The sequence below is a fragment of the Clupea harengus genome, chromosome 4 (genome assembly GCF_900700415.2).
Source record: "Clupea harengus chromosome 4, Ch_v2.0.2, whole genome shotgun sequence".
In the NCBI taxonomy this organism is placed as follows: Eukaryota; Metazoa; Chordata; class Actinopteri; order Clupeiformes; family Clupeidae; genus Clupea; species Clupea harengus.
The window spans coordinates 80,015-99,408 of record NC_045155.1 but is presented as its reverse complement, the minus strand read 5'-3'; the positions used below and the strand labels follow the sequence as shown (position 1 = coordinate 99,408).

Here is a 19,394-nt window from a genome sequence, read left to right as displayed (position 1 = left end):
GCCCATCTGTCTACAAACCACATGTGCACACATACTCTGTTTAACAGAATATACAAGAATACCACCATTGTTACACCAGGTTTTATTGCTCGTATCTTGACTATTCTCTCCCTTGTACGTCGCTTTGGACAAAAGCGTCTGCTAAATGACTGAATGTAAATGTAAATGTACCCTAACAGATTGCTCTCGTATACATACAATGTATTGATTAACAAAATACACATTTATGTGATACACGGGTGTGCACCCCAGTCTCTGCAGGGGAGATGCGGATGGATGTTGAGGGTAATGGTAATGTGATGATTAATATAGAGATGTCTGTATTCATCGATGTAGGTGTGTTCTGGTATAATGTGTTCAACACACTCTGGCACACTTTCCTGTGCGCTGCTTTCATTCCCATGTCTGATTTGTGTGGTTAATGTTTGCCATCCTCTTGTGCCCCCTCAATATAGGGATAAAATGAAATCCTCATAGCAACAGCTTTTAGAAAATCTATAATTTATAAGGCCTGAATCACCTTTGTGGCATAAAGGGGGTGTTACATAACAGCCCATCAATTACTGCTGTTAGATTATACTATTTCTACGTGTTGGTTTACAGAGAATCAAGTGAAAGACCGCCACGAAGCAATAGGTTTGAATACAGTTGAGTTTACTGAGTTTCAAGAGATGTACAAATACAGTCTTAGGTGAGTTCACAAAGAGCTCTGTCACCCACGACTGGAGAATGCATTCTGACATTCACATACGCAATTCAATCTTTTAACCCCTCAGTCGCGACAATGTTGCTTAATCATGGATCCCCTGGGGAGCTGTAACTAACTAACTCTTTAACAATGGGGCCTCAGTGTGAGAAGTCCAATTCTCACAGCTCAACTATTAATCTTATCTCGTACATGTCCCGTGGTGATCTTTCTGCCCTAAAAAGTTCTAAGTTACGGCCACTGTCACTGCTGGCCCGTGCTGGCCCTGTCAATGTCACACCAGCAGCGACACCTCAGGGTAATAGGCCTCTTTTCTTAGCACGGTGAAATGAGTTATTAATCTGTTTACTGTTTTGAGCTAAATTGCTTGACATGAACTTCAACTGAACTGTTTGTTGATGACTAAACATTGGTGACATCAATAAACTTGATTTTCTCTTACACTCTGTGTATTTTCATTTATATATCTGTAAGCAATTTAAATTGGGTAAATCCATAAGTTCTGCAATAAATCCCTTAAAGTTGACATGTGGACACCAAATGACTGGGACAAGCAGTGGCAGTGGTTGAGCCAGACTATGCATAACTTTACACCACCATCAGGAGGGCAGAAGAAGCGGCGGGAAAAGTTGCTAAATAACATTACTTGTTTCCCTCTATTTTATGTGCAAGTCAGTAAGAAACACGCAAAAAAAACTGGATGGAGTGATTAATTTAATGTTCGGCGGTTGTTCAACTACTCCTCCTTCTTCTGCTAGCTGTTTTGCTTAAGCTCATGTTCAGTGTAGCACTGAATTAGAATTTGTCTGATAGAACGTTTGCTTTGGAACATCCAAACGCATTAAAGTTCACCTTCAGGTGACGAGGAAATTAAGCACTCAGGCTATGGCATCGGGTATTTGCTTACATGTAAAGTACATTTTACTTTTTGCTGTTTGCAAATTTGCATTCGAAATGTTCCAAACTTGAGATCTTAAACCAGATCTACCAGCAACGCCTCCCGCTCAAGTTCCCAGAAAAAGAAACTTAAATTCAATTGGAAATGTAGATGATGTCATTGGAGATGAGATCAAAAAAGCTGAACATGTTGCAATCACGGTGAATGAAACAATAATCACATTTATAGCGCTTTTCCCAGTTCTCAGACGTTTAAACAACAGACAAGAGCAGTGCCTACTACCCAGACAGCGGCCCGAGGGAGTGATTTTCATCTTCAAATGAGAGTCTTGATTTTGGGTTTCACTCATAACTACGGCATGAAGCTACAGCAAAGTTACTAAAAAGGTCATTTTTGATGACCAGACATGGATGTCAAACTAATCACATATATGACCCATACAACTATTGAGCTATTACATAATATTAATTTCTTTGAAATAATAATGTCTTAACTTAACTCAACCTGTGAACGCTAAATTGGCCGATATTCCGGAAGCAGAAGTGTGCGTGCTTTGACTGCAGTTTTAATGGTCGACTGGGCACTCATAAGACAGCTTCTAGGAAAGGTGAACTGGGAAAGACCCTTATATTGATCACCTCCTTACTGTACAAAAAAGAACAATGTTGTTTTTCAATTATTTACCAAATGTCTATCCATATTTCCATCGTTTCATTCATGTGCAAGCTGAAATGTATGTCGCACTCTTGTCTCAGCAGGTGGTATTAGCTTGCTAGACGTCCACTAGATGGCGCCAGCAACTCATGAGATGTTGACCTTTCTTTTTTATCAGACATCGGATCAATGTGGGGCTGGCTCCTTTGGAGGGACTAATGACAATTGAAATAACAATGAGAAATTAGTTTTTACCTCCAGAATGCTACTGAAATGTCTTATTATATTTCGCTGCGTGCATTACACATTAATTGGGATATTGTTAATGTACTACTAAACCCTTAATCCTAAATCTCTCTGTAAGGGAGTGTGCCCGATCGATTGGTTTAGTTCAGACTTCAAGGATGGACGAATGCAAAACAGCTCTTCCAAAAATGTTTTTTTTTTTTTTTTTAATCTTGAGCTGCTGGCAGGTTAAACGGACAAAACAAACAAACAAACAAACAAACAAACAAAACACTGAATCAAAAAGAAACACACACCGGGACAATGCACATGCGTAGTTGAAGACCCCGATTCTCAACAATTACCGTAGCCTATGGGCCAAAACATATCAAACGCGTTTTTAAAAACGGGACGCTAGCAAATGCTTTGTTTCCTATGGTACGGCGCGCCTTGCGTGTGCGCCTTTTCTCCGCCACGCGTCGCGTCTTTCTTGCGTTTTTTAGGTGCGCAAGGCGCGGAGGCGCACCGCTCATCAATGTCACACTCGGCCCAGGCAGGTTGTGCACGCAGCTCCGCTTCATAGGCGCCGGGAAAAACAGCCTGGTGCCCCTGCGGCTGTTTTGCCAGCCGCACTTTGCCAAGGCGATTTTGAATCGTATACGTTTTTAGAAACGCGTTTGGTGTGTTTCACCCCACAGACTGCTCACGTCAACGACTTCTTCCCATCTGAGCTGTGCGGCACATATTTAAACTACTGCCGTTACCATTGAACGTGCGTTAATCAATTAACAGTGTCGTACGGTATTTCCTCCTTATAAACAATCTGACATAACACATCATATACATACATTCATGTGGTATTAACAAAGCCATTAAACCAGTTATTAAAGAATTATATATAACACTACGAACACCCCTGCTCCAATGAGCGCTTCCCTAGCGGAGCGCGAAATGAACGCAGAAAAGCTTCCCCAGCCCTGCACCCGAGTTTTCTTCCCCGTTCCCGGAAGACACAGGCAACAGGTAAGAACGAAGAAGCACAACATTTTGTCCAACAGATCAGTGAAAAACAGTAACGCATGTAAGTGTTCTGATGTTCAATTGTGTGCACTTTAAGAGCACTTACAATGGCACAGTTTCACCTAAATAAACGATCATTAGACTAAGCTTGCTCGCCACGCGTCTTTCTTCCCTTGGGTTACAGACAATACATATCCAGGGGCGGACTGGCCATAGGGGATACCGGGGAAATCCCCGGTGGGCCGACGGGGTTGGCTGGTTCAATACCGGCCCGCCTCCATCACTAACCGGCCCTCCATCTGACATCGCCGGTCCCGACAATATTCTATGCTTTACAGAACACGTTAAATTTACTCTAATACCCAAAGTAAATTATCACTGACTGACATTTATACTACTCCTCGCGACACTCATGGTTTCCATCTACTTTACTCATCTAATCTCTTCCGTCAGTCTAACTTTGTTTTAGGTGTTATTAAATGTCAATCACTCTAGCGGCTAGAGTCTAGCCTAATCAACACTTGCTTCACTCGCTCGCAGACCCTTCAACACCCCTACACTATCCCATGTGCATGTGTTTGTATGCGAGTCCTATGAGTTTGTGTGTAGCAACATTTTGAAAAGATGGCACAATATTGCTTCAATTTTCATAGTTACGAAGATTATTACTGCACAAACACTGAAATATTTGTTTTGACAACTTCCAACTATGGGTTAGAAGTAGGCTTCCTCTCTTTTTTTTTAAATCCAGTCTGAATTGCTCTCCAATAGGAACGCAACCACTAGGGGCATAGGTTTTCACTTTACATAGGAAGGTGCCAATGCTCATTATCAACGCAGAACAGATAAAATCGAAAGTAATTTTAACCTTAGCAAGGACATAGAACGACTGCATGCAAGAACGTGTCCATCGTTTTTCTAGGAGGGTAAGTAAGCATAATTAGTCAAATGTACGGTTCTAATTTATACTAGAGGTGGTGATCTCGTTTTCGTGGACTGAATATGGAAGATTAACCTCGAGGGTTACTAGTTGGAGACGACACGAACGTTTTCACGGACTTGATGGGTCTACCTGCGAAATGCCACGCTGCAGATTAGGCCTACTTTTTCATAGCACCTTTTCAGACCTTCACTCTAATTTGCCTTGACTGAAGTAAAATAACAAATGTAGTATAAATCTAGTCTGTTATCCAAATCCATAGACTGTCACCATGGATCAGCTGCAGCTCCAGTAAATTAATATGAACAGTCTGGGAAAAAACGGCTTGAAGACAAGGAAGTGACATTGTTGTTAGTAGGTTTGCATGTAATGGCACATTAAACTAGCACGCAAATGTTCATGTGTAGGCTGTGTGCCCATTTTAACCTGTCTTGTGAAAAAAGGTTAGTAAAAATAAGGGGTAAAGTTCAGCTCTTCCGCTGTAACAGAGGATTAATGGTCCATTCAAGACGACGGTGAACTCGGTAAACTAGCAATGGGACACTCGAGACAGGGGCCTCGACACTGGCTGTGTCGGATAGTCCTGTGGTCTTTTCCTAACTGCTCATGAGTGAAATAGAATTAAGGACTAAGGAAAATACAACTGCGGTTTTAAGAGAATCCGACTTCACGAAGGTCTACGCTAGGCTACTCATTATGCGAAGTTAGATGTTATTTACGTGAGTCATAGATTTAAGGAGGGGGAGGGAAAACCTAGAAAAAAAAACCCTACTGGTTGCGTTCCAATCGCAGAGCAGTTTACATATAACATCCCGTAAACTGAATTAAACCATTTTGAAATTGCTCCTATCGTTTCAGAAACGAACTTTTTTTAGAGAGAAATATACAGCCACCCAACAATACAAATCGCTCTCGTTCTGTCTTTCTCTCTCTCTTTCCCCTCCTAACTCCTGTTTCGTGCCTGTGCCGCGACTACGTCTACATCAACTTGACTACACACGCAACTTCACTTGTCTTTCTCTGCTCTTTGTGTCCTACTGAGAATTCAGAATGGCAAATCATAAGTAATTACGTCCGCATGCAGGTTTGAAAAATATGTTGTAGATCACGTCGGGCTTGGAGCATTCGGTACACTTAATTTATCTGGTGGTAAGGAAGTACCTCAGAATAATATTCACCTTGACTAAAATATGGATTATCCTTGATTTGTGACAATTATTAAAACATATTAAAAAAACATAAAATTACCAGTAATTCAGGAAGTTACACGTGTCGACACAGTTGTTAATCGGAGTGCAGGTGCAGCACGGGACGACAGCTTTGAGTATCAGCACTACAAAGAAAATATATTAGTTGCTATCACCAAAAACAGCACACTGGGTGCCTAACTGCTGAGAGTGCTTGTTTAAGCTGTGATCTTACTGGGTAGAGAGAGCCTGTGTGAGTAGTTACTTAGATTTTCTAAGAGGTTATTGCTGAATTTTTTTTCCCGAATTCTAAGATTAGCCTGGGTCGATGCCCTAGCGGTTTTGGTGATAGGCTACAGTGTTCAGGGCTCAAGTTCAACTCAAGACAACTCATCATTCATGAAAACAGGCACATTTGATGACACTTACAGTAGTTACATTCCTGCACTTTTTTTATTTCTTATGTAAAATGGTATTTTATTGTTACACTAGGTCTCTTGCTCGTAGCTTGATTGTTCTCACCTTTGTACATCACTTTGGATAAAAGCGTCTGCTAAATGACTAGATGTATATATCTGTCTGTCTTTCTCTCTGTCTTTCTGTCTTTATTTATTTATATACTTATTTATTTGTTGACAAACAGACCAGTCTCCAGTTCGCAGCTGTGTGTCTCTGATGACCAATCCATGGCAGACCCTCCCAATTTTAGCAGTGGACCACCACAGTCTGATCCAAAGTGAGTTGTCAGTTATTATATTTTACATTTGTACCTTTTACAAATATGTGTTTGTGTGTGTGTGTTAAAGAGAGAGAGAGAGAAGGAGTGAATATGCAGAGAGAGAGATAGAGATAGAGAGAGTGAGTTTTGTGCAAATCTTAGTGTACACAGTATTTTACACACTCATCTGCACTCCCAGTGTTGCTTGGTGCTTCTGAATGTGTTCATGTGACTGTGTGTGTGCAGACCTATCAGCTGCTCTTTAATGTTAGGATGCACTGAATGATATGTGGCTTTTATGTGTGTCAATTATTGTTGTCTCTGCATGTTAAAAAGGCCATAGTAGTTAGTTGTTAAGTTGCCCAGATAAAGCATGTTTAGGTGAATGACCATATATGGTAATTGCGTTGGTCATGTGACCCCACTCCGCACGGTACAGTGAATGATGTGTGCAATTATTGGTATCTCTGCAGTCAGATTAGAAATACCCTGACCCAAGATGTGAGTGTGTGAGAGAGAGAAAGAGAAAGACAGAGTATGCAGACATTTTAACCTGACTAACTATACATTTTTACGTTTTACAAATACTGATATGTACAAGAGTGGAGAATTGTTTGTGTGTGTGTGTGTGTGTGTGTGTGTGTGTGTGTTTGTGTGTGTTAGTGTGTCCGAGACCGAGAGTGATTATGCAGACATGCTAACCTTACTAACTATTAGGAAGAAGTGTTAGCTACATCTATTATTTTGTCTCCTTATGTAACCAGATCACAGACACACAGAGCAGTGTCTCCAGTGCCCAGCTGTGTGTCTATGAAGAGTGTCTGGTCCATGCCACACCCTCCTCCCAATTTCAGCAGTGGACCACCACATTATGATCCAAAGTGAGTTGTCAGCTATTATATTTTACATTTTTACATTTTACAAATACACATATATACAAGAGTGGAAAATTGTTTGTGCGCACATGTGTGTGTTTGTGTTTTGAGGATAGATAGAGAGAAGGAGTGAATGTGCTAACTTCACTAACTATTAGGAAGAAGTGAGGGCTAATGCTAAATAATTATTTGATATGTGTCTGTGAGTGTGTGTGTGTGAGAGTGTGTGGAAGTGCAGATGAGTGTGTAAATACTGTGTACACCACGGTTTGCAGTGTTGCTTGGTGCTTCTGAATGTCTTCACTGTGTGTGTGTGTGTGTGTGTGTGTGTGTGTGTGTGTGGTAGTGTGTAAATACTGTGTACACCACGGTTTGCAGTGTTGCTTGGTGCTTCTGAATGTCTTCACTGTGTGTGTGTGTGTGTGTGTGTGTGTGTGTGTGTGTGTGTGTGTGTGTGGTAGTGTGTAAATACTGTGTACACCAAGATTTGCAGTGTTGCTTGGTGCTTCTGAATGTCTTCATTGTGTGTGTGTGTGTGTGTGTTGGTAGTGTGTAAATACTGTTTACACTAAGATTTGCAGTGTTGCTTGGTGCTTCTGAATGTGTTCATGTGACTGTGTGTGTGCAGACCAATCAGCTGCTCTTTAATGTTAGGATGCAGTGAAGGACGTGTGTCTTTGTGCAATTATTGGTGTCTCTGCAGTCAACTTAGAAATACCCTGACCCAAGATGTGTGTGTGTGAGAGAGAGAACAAGAAGGATAGAGTATGCATACATGCTAACCTGACTAACTATACATTTTTATGTTTTACAAATACTGATATGTACAAGAGTGGAGAATTGTTTGTGTGTGTGTTTGTGTGTTTGTGTGTTAGTGTGTCCGAGACCGAGAGTGATTATGCAGACATGCTAACCTTACTAACTATTAGGAAGAAGTGTTAGCTACATCTATTATTTTGTCTCCTTATGTAACCAGATCACAGACACACAGAGCAGTGTCTCCAGTGCCCAGCTGTGTGTCTATGAAGAGTGTCTGGTCCATGCCACACCCTCCCAATTTCAGCAGTGGACCACCACATTATGATCCAAAGTGAGCTGTCAGCTATTATATTTTACATTTTTACATTTTACAAATACACATAGATACAAGAGTGGAAAATTGTTTGTGCGCACATGTGTGTGTTTGTGTTTTGAGGATAGATAGAGAGAAGGAGTGAATGTGCTAACTTCACTAACTATTAGGAAGAAGTGAGGGCTAATGCTAAATAATTATTTGATATGTGCTGTATGTGTGTCTGTGAGTGTGTGTGTGTGTGAGAGTGTGTGGAAGTGCAGATGAGTGTGTAAATACTGTGTACACCACGATTTGCAGTGTTGCTTGGTGCTTCTGAATGTCTTCAGTGTGTGTGTGTGTGTGTGTGTGTGTGTGTTTGTGTGTGGTAGTGTGTAAATACTGTATACACTAAGATTTGCAGTGTTGCTTGGTGCTTCTGAATGTGTTCATGTGACTGTGTGTGTGCATACCTGTCAGCTGCTCTTTAGTGTTAGGATGCAGTGAATGATTTGTGTCTTTGTTCAATTATTGGTGTCTCTGCAGTCAGCTTAGAAATAGCCTGACCCAAGATGTGTGTGTGTGAGAGAGAGTAGGAGAGAGTTTGTGTGTGTGTTTGTGCAAATCCTGATGTAAGGTTTTCTTGCGCATCAATGAATAATGTGACTCTTTGTGTGATTTATCTGTCACTGCAGTGTTCAATGGAATGTTCTGACCCAGGATCAGTTCAGGTGTGGAGTGTGTGAGCAGCTACTGAGGGACCCAGTCATCACCACCTGTGGACACAGTTTCTGCAGGCAGTGTATCAGCAGCTACTGGAGCCAGTCTGGTCCATCAGGAGACTACAGCTGTCCCCAGTGCAGAAAGAGATCCAGAACACAAACCTTTCTAAACCCTGACATAACCATGGCACAACCTCTGTTATACCCACATCCAACCACGACACAACCTCTTGTATATCCCCCTACAGCCATGGCACAATCCTCTCTCTACCAACACAGAGAAATGGCACAGCTTCATCTAAAGCCATCTACAACCATGGCACAAGTTCCTCCACACTTAGACTCGGGGCAAAACCCTCTATACCCACACTTCCACATGGCACAGATTTCTCCACAACCTCCTTTGGATGAGCACATAGTCCTGGAAGGAAGCAAACATCTCCAAACTGAGCCTGCTCCTGTCAAAAGGGCCAAACTAACAGGTGAGTCTTGAAGTATTTCTTTCAGAACTGCTTCCAGGAGTTGGGTTCCTGCACGAATAGAAACACCATTTAGTTGAGAAACAAAATGATGGTGACCTTTTGAAGTCCATTGTTCTCTGTTACTCTTCTTGAAATATGGATTAGAGAGACAATAACAAATGTGTTGGATGCTGATCTGTTTTGCTTATTTGTCTGTTTGTTTGTTTGTTTGTTTAATGCCAAACAGATGATGTCCTGAACAGAGCACTGGTGAATCATAAAGCCAGTATGAAGAGGAGGTTTGAGAGCATATCTGAAGGCATCATAAGATCAGAGACTCAAACACTCCTGAACAAGATCTACACAGAGCTCTACATCACAGAGGGAGAGAGTGAAGGGGTGAATAATGAACATGAAGTTTGGCAGGTAGAGTCAGCATCCAGATCACAATCTACAGAAGACACAGCAATCAACTGCAATGACATCTTCAAGCCTTTACCTGGACAACAGAGACCCATCAGAAGTGTCATGACCAAGGGCATTGCTGGCATTGGAAAAACTGTCTCAGTGCAGAAGTTCATCCTTGACTGGGCAGAGGAGAAAGCTAACCAAGATGTAGATTTCATGTTTATACTTCCGTTCCGTGAGCTGAATTTGGTCAAACATGATCAGTACAGTCTTCACAGGCTCCTGCTAGACTTCTACCCTGAGCTTAGGGAGCTACAGGATGGTGAATACAAAGACCGCCATATTGTGTTCATCTTTGATGGTCTGGATGAGAGTCGACTTCCATTGAATTTCCAAGAGAACCAGCAGTTGTCTGATGTGACACAAACATCATCAGTGGATGTGTTGATGACGAGCCTCATTCAGGGAACTCTGCTTCCCTCTTCTCTCATCTGGATAACCTCCCGACCAGCAGCAGCCAGTCAGGTCCCTTCTCAGTGCATCAATCAGGTGACAGAAGTACGAGGGTTCAATGATCCACAGAAGGAAGAGTACTTCAGGAAGAGGATCAGTGACCAGAATAAAGCCACCAGAATCATCTCACACATTAAGGTATCCAGGAGCCTCCACATTATGTGCCACATGCCAGTCTTCTGTTGGATCTCAGCCACTGTCCTTCAGCAGATACTGGAAGAGGATGATGGGCAGAAAGCCCCCAAAACTCTGACTGAGATGTTCATACACTTCCTGCTCATCCAGACCACCAGGAAGAACCAGAAGTATCAAGAGGGAAATGATACAGATAGACAGAGGCTCCTGGAATCACATAAAGCTGTTATACTGAAACTGGCAGAGCTGGCCTTCAAGCACCTGGAGAATGGCAATCTCATGTTCTATGAGGAAGACCTGACAGAGTGTGGCATTGATGTGAGTGATGCCTCAGTGTACTCTGGCATGTGCACTGAGATCTTCAGGGAGGAATGTGTGTTTCACCACAAGAAGGTCTACTGCTTTGTGCATCTGAGCATCCAGGAGTTTCTGGCAGCCATGTTTGTGTTTCACTCCTACATGTCAGAACATTTTGAAATACTGAAATCATTCATCAGTAAAAAACACAAAGACCTGCAAGCCCCCCTTCCCTTGCATGTTCTGTTGAAGGGAGCAATGGATAAAGCTTTGGACAGCAAGAATGGACACCTGGACCTTTTCCTCCGCTTCCTTGTAGGCATCTCAGTGGAGAGCAATCAGGCCCTTTTACAAGGTCTGCTGTCGAACACACACCACAGCTCAGAGAGCATCAAGAAAACTTGTACGTACATCAAGGTTCTCAAGAGAAAGAATCTGTCTCCTGAAAGATGCATCAATCTTTTCCATTGCTTATTTGAAATGAATAATCATTCCCTACATGAAAAAGTCCAGACATATCTGAAATCTTCAGATGGCGTCTCAGATAGTTTGTCACCTACCCAATGTTCAGCAGTGGCCCACATGCTTCTGATGTCTGAGGAGGTGCTGGATGAGTTTGACTTGAGGAAATACAACACATCAGAGGAGGGACGGAGGAGACTAATACCAGCTGTGAGATGCTGCAGAAAGGCCCGGTGAGTTACCAATTACATCCCATATGGAATTAATAAAGGTCTGAGAAATCAGCTTAAACCAATGCTTACACCACCTAATGTGAAAGCAACCTCTACAGAAATAATTTGCAGTTTTTGTTTTCAGAGATTGTGATAAAATTTCAAGGAATTGAAGAAATGCTATTTGGTACTATAAGTGTGAAAAATACAACTGTGTATAAAAGTGCATACAATATGTATACATGTATGTATTCAATGTATACTTTTGAAAATCTCCTAATAATCTCCTGCACATACTGACGTTGATTTATAATTGTAGACTTGCTGGCTGTGGACTAACAGAGAAGTCCTGTGAGATTGTGGCCTCAGCTCTGCAGTCTGCAAACTCCCTCTTAAGAGAGCTGGATCTGAGTCACAGTGACCTGCAGCAGTCAGGAGAAATGCTGGGCTCTGCTCTACAGAGTCCAAACTGCAAACTGGAGACACTGAGGTAAGTAATATTGAAGACTGTGTTAACAAACGCTTACTGTGAACTGTAGACTGTGTTAACCAAACAATAGGAACATTCATGTTTTACTCTAGGCAGAATTTTCTCTCTGATCTCACAATTTGTCTTAGTCAGTAAAACTGTTCACATAGGCCTTATCTATATCATCACATTTTTTAGGTGTTACAGCTGGCTTAGACGGTTGCGTTAATCCGTCAACGTTGACGGATCCCCATTTACTTTGACTGGGGTGACATCATCCTTTACCAAACTAGGGTTAATTGTGGTTCCGTTGCGTTCTGTTGCGTTGCTTGCGCCGAAAGTTGAAAAATGTTCAACTTTTTCAGAGGCAACACATGCGTCAGCCAATCAAATCACATTTCTGCAAATACGGCAGCGCAGGCGATAGCCAATCAAATCATGTTTATGCTAATATATAAAGAGCGCAACCCTGAAAAAAAAAGATGCCGGACCAAACTCCGTAGATTTTTTTAAAGTTACCGAAAAATACGTCTGAGGGAATTTGCGAGGTGTCTCAGCCAGCTATCTAATGTTAGCATGCTTCTACCCACAAGGTAAACAGCTTGCTAGTGGCGTGATTGGTTTGTTGAGTTGTCAATCTCACTATAAACCTCTCCGTTATCAACACAACCCCATTCGCCAGATACACCCTCCATCATCCGTCAAGCAACGCAACCGTGTGAGCCAGCCATTATGTGTGTGTGTGTGTCTGTGTGTGTGTGTGTGTATACTGTATGTATGTATGTAATCCAGACTGAACTAAAGCCACATAAATACATTTTCAAGGCGGCTGTACAAGCTGTACAGTGACATGAGCATTGCTCCAAATTGGCCAAGACATATTTAGGAAGTAGTCAAGCTGTAATGCTACAAAGTTTGTAATTTCTGCAAATGGAGGATTCTTTGATGAAAACAAATTCCAAGCACAGAATTATTATTTCAATCTGAAACGGATTCTTTTTAAATTGACCAATGTCTTAACTATATTCCTGTTCATTTTGCCCCTTTTTTGATGGATGTGTCCTACTCTCTCTCTCTCGTTACCTCTCACTCTACGCAGTCTTGCTGACTGTAAGCTAACAGAGGAATCCTGTAAGGCTCTAGCCTCTTCCCTGCAGTCATCGGTCTCCCTGACCGAACTGGACCTCACAAACAGTGAACTGAAGGATTATGGAATTCAGCTTCTCTCTGCAGGACTAAGTAGCCCTCACTGTATACTACAGAAACTAAGGTTGGTGTTTGACTTTCATTCTATGATCAAGTATCACTCCTGATTGGAGCTTTTGATGCATGTGCTAGATTAGTTTGCTGTCCATGAACTGTTCACAATTCTGTCTGCAAAACCATCTGCATTTTGCAGAAAGTGACAGGACACTCCTACCACCTATCAATGTCTCCTGGTACACTAAGTAGTTGTAATGGTGTAATGAAGGTTAAACACATTCTCCAATGCTTGGGTGTAGATGGTCAGTAAATGGATTCAGAGTGTGTTCTCAAAGCTATATTTCTTCAGGGGATAATTATGATCATCTTGACCCATGGTATAGATTGACCAGTCAATCAGTGTAGGTCAGAATTGTTGTGGACTTGTATACCACACTTTTACACTTGTATAATTGCTGCCTATCAAGAGTCAGCCAGAAAACATGTAATCAGTTTTCATTATGTGTTTTCATCCATGACTGTAAGAACATGTGTAGTGTTTAAGTAGGACTGATACAAAGTGTCCCATTTGTCAGTTTGTAGTAAAAGTCTGTTAATCCGTAATGGACATTTCTCAGACAGAGAGGTTCCCCAAGGACGCCAAGTTATGTTAGTAGTTTTATACCACAGGAACGGAGACCTCAGTCAGGCAATGGTAAAAAAAATCAGGAACAATGAGGCATTTCAAGGGAGAGAGATCATGACATGGAACATGGGAACATGACTTGAAGTATTGTATCAGTTGAAAGGAGAGGAGTGTTCATCACAGAGCTCAGATCACATGGGCCACCCCGGGTCCAGACTCAGGAGTTAGAGAGACACTATGACCTTAAAGACATAACCAGAACACCCGTCCTTATCACTGAGAAACACAGAGGCACACAGATATAAATGGCTCATTCAGGAACACACAGATATATGCTTACCTTACTTCTAATTCTAAGAAACATATAGGCATCTGAGTAGAATAATAATACATGAATAAGACTTTAGTTCTGAATGGAATCTCTGTAAACTTTTCGTTCTTCAACCTCTTGGAATTAATCCTCAGCTAGGGTTTAAAGCGGACTGTGTCAGTTTATGGATGTTCTTAGTGATTTATCTGCTCTCAAAGTAAATTGTTTTTCAAAAATACTAGTGCTGTCAAACGATTAAAATATTTAATCGCGATTAATCGCATTTTTGTCATAGTTAACTCAAAATGAATCGCGATTAATCGCAAATTTGTATCTATTCTAAATGTCCCTTCGTTTATTTATTTTTTCCATCATTTTATTTTTATTTTAATGCCCTTACCAACATGGAAAAGTGGATTGGCTTGCTTTAAGCAAATGTTTTATTTTATTGAAAACCAACATTGCCAAACAGGGCGGTACAAAATAAAATCATAAAGTGCACATTTCAGGTAAACAAGGACTCTGCCTATAGTGCAGTTAAACCATGGCTTAATATTTTCTCTTTTTCAAGTTTGCTGGGAACATAGCAGTCAGGCCTCTTATTTCAGAAACAATGAACCGTAACAGTTAGGTTACCAATAAAAGGTAAGCCTACTACTTCTTTGATTTCAGCCAGCTGCCTGTTGACATTTTCAGACAACAGTGAAGCTCGCTTCTTTTGCACAACACAACTTTTAAAAGTAAACTTTCAATTCAGAAGCTTTTTATCATCCATTTCGCCGTATCGCGCTCACCATTCACTCAAACCGTAACGTTAGCCTACTACACAGTTTGCGAGGCCAAAAAGAACGTTAATCTAAAAAAAAAAAAAAAAAAATAATAATTATAAAAAAAGAAATCGCGTTAATCTCGCGATAAAAAAATTAACGGCGTTAAAATGGGTTTGCGTTAACGCCCTTAATAACGCGTTAAACTGACAGCACTAAAAAATACATTTGTGGGATTTTGACAGACAAAATGGCTGAATTTGCAAATGTCTTGCGTAATGCATTCCCTTCTCTAATAATTAGGGGAAATTATCTCTTGTTTCAGACTGTCTGGTTGTCTCATCACACACCAGGGCTGTTCTTTCTTGGCCTCTGCCCTCAAATCAAACCCCTCCTACCTGAAACAGCTGGATCTGAGCTACAATCACCCAGGAGACTCAGGTGTCAGAGAGCTCACAGACAGACTGAATGATCCCAACTGTAAACTAGAGAATTTCAGGTGAGTGCTGGGTGTTTATCTGGGTGTACATACAATGTTAAACAGTTGCAGAGGGCACCAAGGCTCAGGGGGTGTGGAGGGAGATTTGAATGGAGCGAAAGGGCAAACTCTTTTCACTAAGAGCACCAAGTCTGGACTGCTGGAGGTGCATCTTGTTTCTATTCCTAGATGGATGTGCATGTTGCACCTCCTCCTAAACTCCAAGAAGTCATGGTTCACATGTCCTGCTAGTATCACCAGTCAGCAGCCACTTCTATAACCCTCATCTTCTCTCAAGTCACAGCATGCTGCAGCCAGGGCTGATGGCAGTCAGTGCTGCTGTAAGACGTCTGTCTCAACCAAAGCTTCCCAGCAGTGCTATGGGTGGGTCGAGTCGGCTCTGGTGCCCATAGTAACAGCGTTGTTACACTCCTTCTTCCCATTTCCCCTCTCTACTTCACTCCTTCCAGCAGGAACTGCTCACACTGCAGTCCCACCTGACAGACTGTCTGGGTAAACTGGGTCAATTATCTGTGCTTGTGTCACACCCCTGTGTAGGGTCAGAGGCAAGGTAAAAGAGATAGACTGCACTGTGAGCAAAACATATGTTGACACAGAGCCTGTGAACATGTAAAGAATGTATTACACAGAAGATACAGGAAACTAGGAAAAAGAACATTTACAGTATCTGGTCCAAAACAGACTGATAATGTTATGTCTAAATCCTCACACTTTGGCCTTGTCTAGTTCCTGAGTCTCACAAACTGGAAGAGTGTGTTTACAAAGGGTGGAACCCCATTGAAACATCAGCAGGCAGAGGTGTGGTCAATTAGGTGTCATCAGCCTATAGGACATCCTGTAAAACACACACACACACACACACACACACACATAAACAAGGAACTGCAAACACAAGAGCAATCAAGCACAAAACAAGCAGAAACTCACAGAGGGACATAACAGCATGGAATCGGTGGGGTCCTTGTGAAAAGGTGAACTCCTCCCCCTTCTCACTGTGGTCCACGAGGGGAGACAAGCTGGACTCCCCCACCGTAATGGTTGGGTCTGGGTTCCCCTGCACCTGTGGATGCTGGCCAATTGGGACTGATTGGGTCAAATTAGCCCCATGGGCTGCCTTATTAAAAGGTGCACCTCATTGTTGAGGGAGAGACAGACTGGACAGGCTGCAAGAGGCTGAGGCAGGTACATAGACAAAACCTGTTACGAGTACAGAGTTGTACCTGGCCTGTTTTAAAGCTTTAGTTTTGTTCAGTGTATTTTTCTATGTTTTTGGGGTTCGAGTCCCTGTTGTTGTAAATAAATATATAGCTGTATTTTTATACGTAAGCCGCTGTCTCCTGCGCTGTGTGTGTTCCTGCCTGCTTTTAACCACGTTCCAGAAGCCTACATCCCACATTGTGAGATGGCCGGCTCGGGCCATTCTCACAGTCCTTTACTATGCCTCAGGCCTGCCTGCAGACTCTGATTGTAAGTGAGCTCCAGGGTTGGGAGTGGAGCTCTTTCTCTGCTGTCTTGATTACTCTTTGGTGGTCCTGAGCAGTGCTGTTGTCATACCACACTGCCAGCCTGTTTGTTAGCATACTCTCAATAGTGCACCTGTAGAAGTTTGTAAGGATACTGGGTGGCCTCCTCAGTTTCCTGAGGAAGTACAGCTGCTCCTTTTCTTTCTTGATCAGCTGGTCTGTACTTTATGACCATGTGAGGTCCTCACTGATGTGAACTCCTAGGAATTTAATGCTGCCCACCTTCACCAGTGCAGACCCGTCTATGTGAAGTAACTGATGATGTTTGTGCTGATGTCCTCTGTTCCTTCTCCTCTGATCCACAGTCATCTCTTCAGTTTTGCTGACATTGAGGGAAAGGTTGGTTGATGGCACCATGTCTCTCAGCTTGACACCTCACTCCTGTACGCTGTCTCATCACCACCAGTGAGTCAGTGGCAGTGCAGTCATGTGTCAAGAGTGTGTAGAGCAGGGGGCTCAGCACACAACCTTGAGGGCTGCAGTGTTCATGATTAGTGTCTTTGAGGAGAGAGGTCCAATGCTGACAGATTGTGCTCTGCTAGTGAGGAAGTCCATGATCTAGCTGCAGAGGGAGGGGATATATGACAGCTGTCCTGAAAAAATATCCCAGAAAAAATAACCAGGCTATGAAATATATTACTATTTTTGTATTTCATGCTTAGTTTTTCCCTGTTGATCTAGAAAACTTATATAGTTTTGCTTGATTAAAATGATACACTTATAACAAATCAGTTCACATGTGTATTTTCTTCTTCCCTTCTTTCTTGAGGTATGGCCATGGAGGAGAGTTCAGGATTAAACCAGGTCCGAGAAAATGTGAGTGATTTTATTCATTTTCCCCTGAAAAAATACATACACATGTTTGTGTATTAACATAGAAACATTGAGGTATGTGTGTGTGAATGAAAAAGAGAAAGAGGTTGTGTATGTTTATAGGTTTAGCAGTGCCTGTGATCATGTGTGTGTCATCAGTGTCTCTTCAGTACTGGAGGCTGATGTTTCTTTGTTTTCACTTGGTCATTTTCTGATGCCATTTGACTTGTGATAATTCTAAAACATGAACATGAATGTGATCAAGACGACTCCCAGCTCATACAGCTGCTGCTGAGCAACTGCAGTGTCTGGCCCTGAAAGCTGATGCCAGCTTACTGCCATAAGGTTATCATGGCATGTGTCATCAGGACAATGAAAGCTGAACAGAATTGATCTCTGACACCTACTGAACCAAGCCTGGCAGTGTTTGGTCTGTGATGCCTACCCTAAGGGATACACACTTGAGAGTGTGTGTGTTGGTGTGTGTCCTTACGTTTTGACTGGCCTGCTAGTCTGTGTGTGACTGTTTGTGTGTGAGTGAAGACATTTCACTTATGCTTGTTCCTGCCTTCCTGACCTGACAGACCTACACACACACACACACACACACACACACACACACACACACACACACACACACACACACACACTCACCAACTCAACTTCACTCCATGGCCTGATACCAGGAAACGCACTCACACACACACACACACACAATCAGGAATGAGTCCAGGGTGACCAACACAAACATTATCACACACTAAACAAGGACACACACACATAAATATAGACACACACGTATATTTAGTCATGCAATCACACACACAAAGATATACACATCTAACTCACACAGGATCATGATTAATACAAACGGTATCACATAAACAAGGTCACATATACACTCACAACCATACAGAGAGAGAGAGAGGGACAGAAACTCACACACACATAAACAGACAGAGATAGACAGAGAGAAATACACTTATTTACACACACTCCACTTCATTTACACACCTATACTACTTCCTGACACTCACACACACACACACACTCACTCTAACACACAATCATGAATGAGTCCAGGATAACCAACACAAACAGTATCACACATAAACAAGGACACACACAAAGTTACACACACAAGTACATTTAATCCTTTAATCACACACACACAAAGATATACACATATCATTTTTTCTACACCCACACGTACATCACACTTTACATACACACACATTCCAAAAATCTCTCCAGAACTCTCCACTCACATACATAAACACACACATGCACCCACTCACTCACATACATACACACACACACACACACATTGAACACAAACAATATCGCACATACACAAGGAAACACACACCTATGCACTCACACACTCACTCACACACATGTTGAGGTATGCACGCTCTTGTTGTGTGGCTGATGATAACCATTACACTGCATGTTGCTTGGTATGATGATTCAGGATGGTTTATTTTTCTGGCCCTTACCTCAGAGTTCTGGGGGTAATTTAGTTCGAAGTGTGCATGCTTGTTTCACGTTACCACAAGGGCAACCGTCTCGTTGCAGATTAAACACATCGGTTTTGTGCTCCCCACAGGCAGCACAAATGCATACTTTTCAGTCCACTTCAGAATCAACTTTTCGTGTTTTGTCGGGTTTAGAGCACGCCATGATTTTCGCTTGCTGAGA

The 19,394-nt window shown here is 42.1% G+C and overlaps 1 protein-coding gene across 2 annotated transcripts; it reads left to right on the top strand.

The window, feature by feature from the left end:
- The first annotated feature begins 4,224 nt into the window (after nucleotides 1–4,224).
- Nucleotides 4,225–17,723, top strand: LOC105903475 (NLR family CARD domain-containing protein 3-like). 2 transcript variants are annotated; one of them, XM_031565627.2, is made up of 10 exons: nucleotides 4,225–4,429; nucleotides 6,274–6,366; nucleotides 7,113–7,229; nucleotides 8,200–8,313; nucleotides 8,970–9,478; nucleotides 9,705–11,505; nucleotides 11,804–11,974; nucleotides 13,053–13,223; nucleotides 15,184–15,357; nucleotides 17,650–17,723. In XM_031565627.2, exons 2-10 carry the CDS (start codon nucleotides 6,317–6,319, stop codon nucleotides 17,702–17,704), a joined length of 3,162 nt encoding a protein of 1,053 aa, XP_031421487.1. In that variant the 5' UTR covers nucleotides 4,225–4,429; nucleotides 6,274–6,316; the 3' UTR covers nucleotides 17,705–17,723. The 2 variants fall into 2 exon arrangements, with proteins under 2 accessions (XP_031421487.1, XP_031421488.1); XM_031565628.2 differs by lacking the exon at nucleotides 8,200–8,313 and having other exon boundaries at nucleotides 4,226–4,429.
- The last annotated feature ends 1,671 nt before the right edge of the window (nucleotides 17,724–19,394 follow it).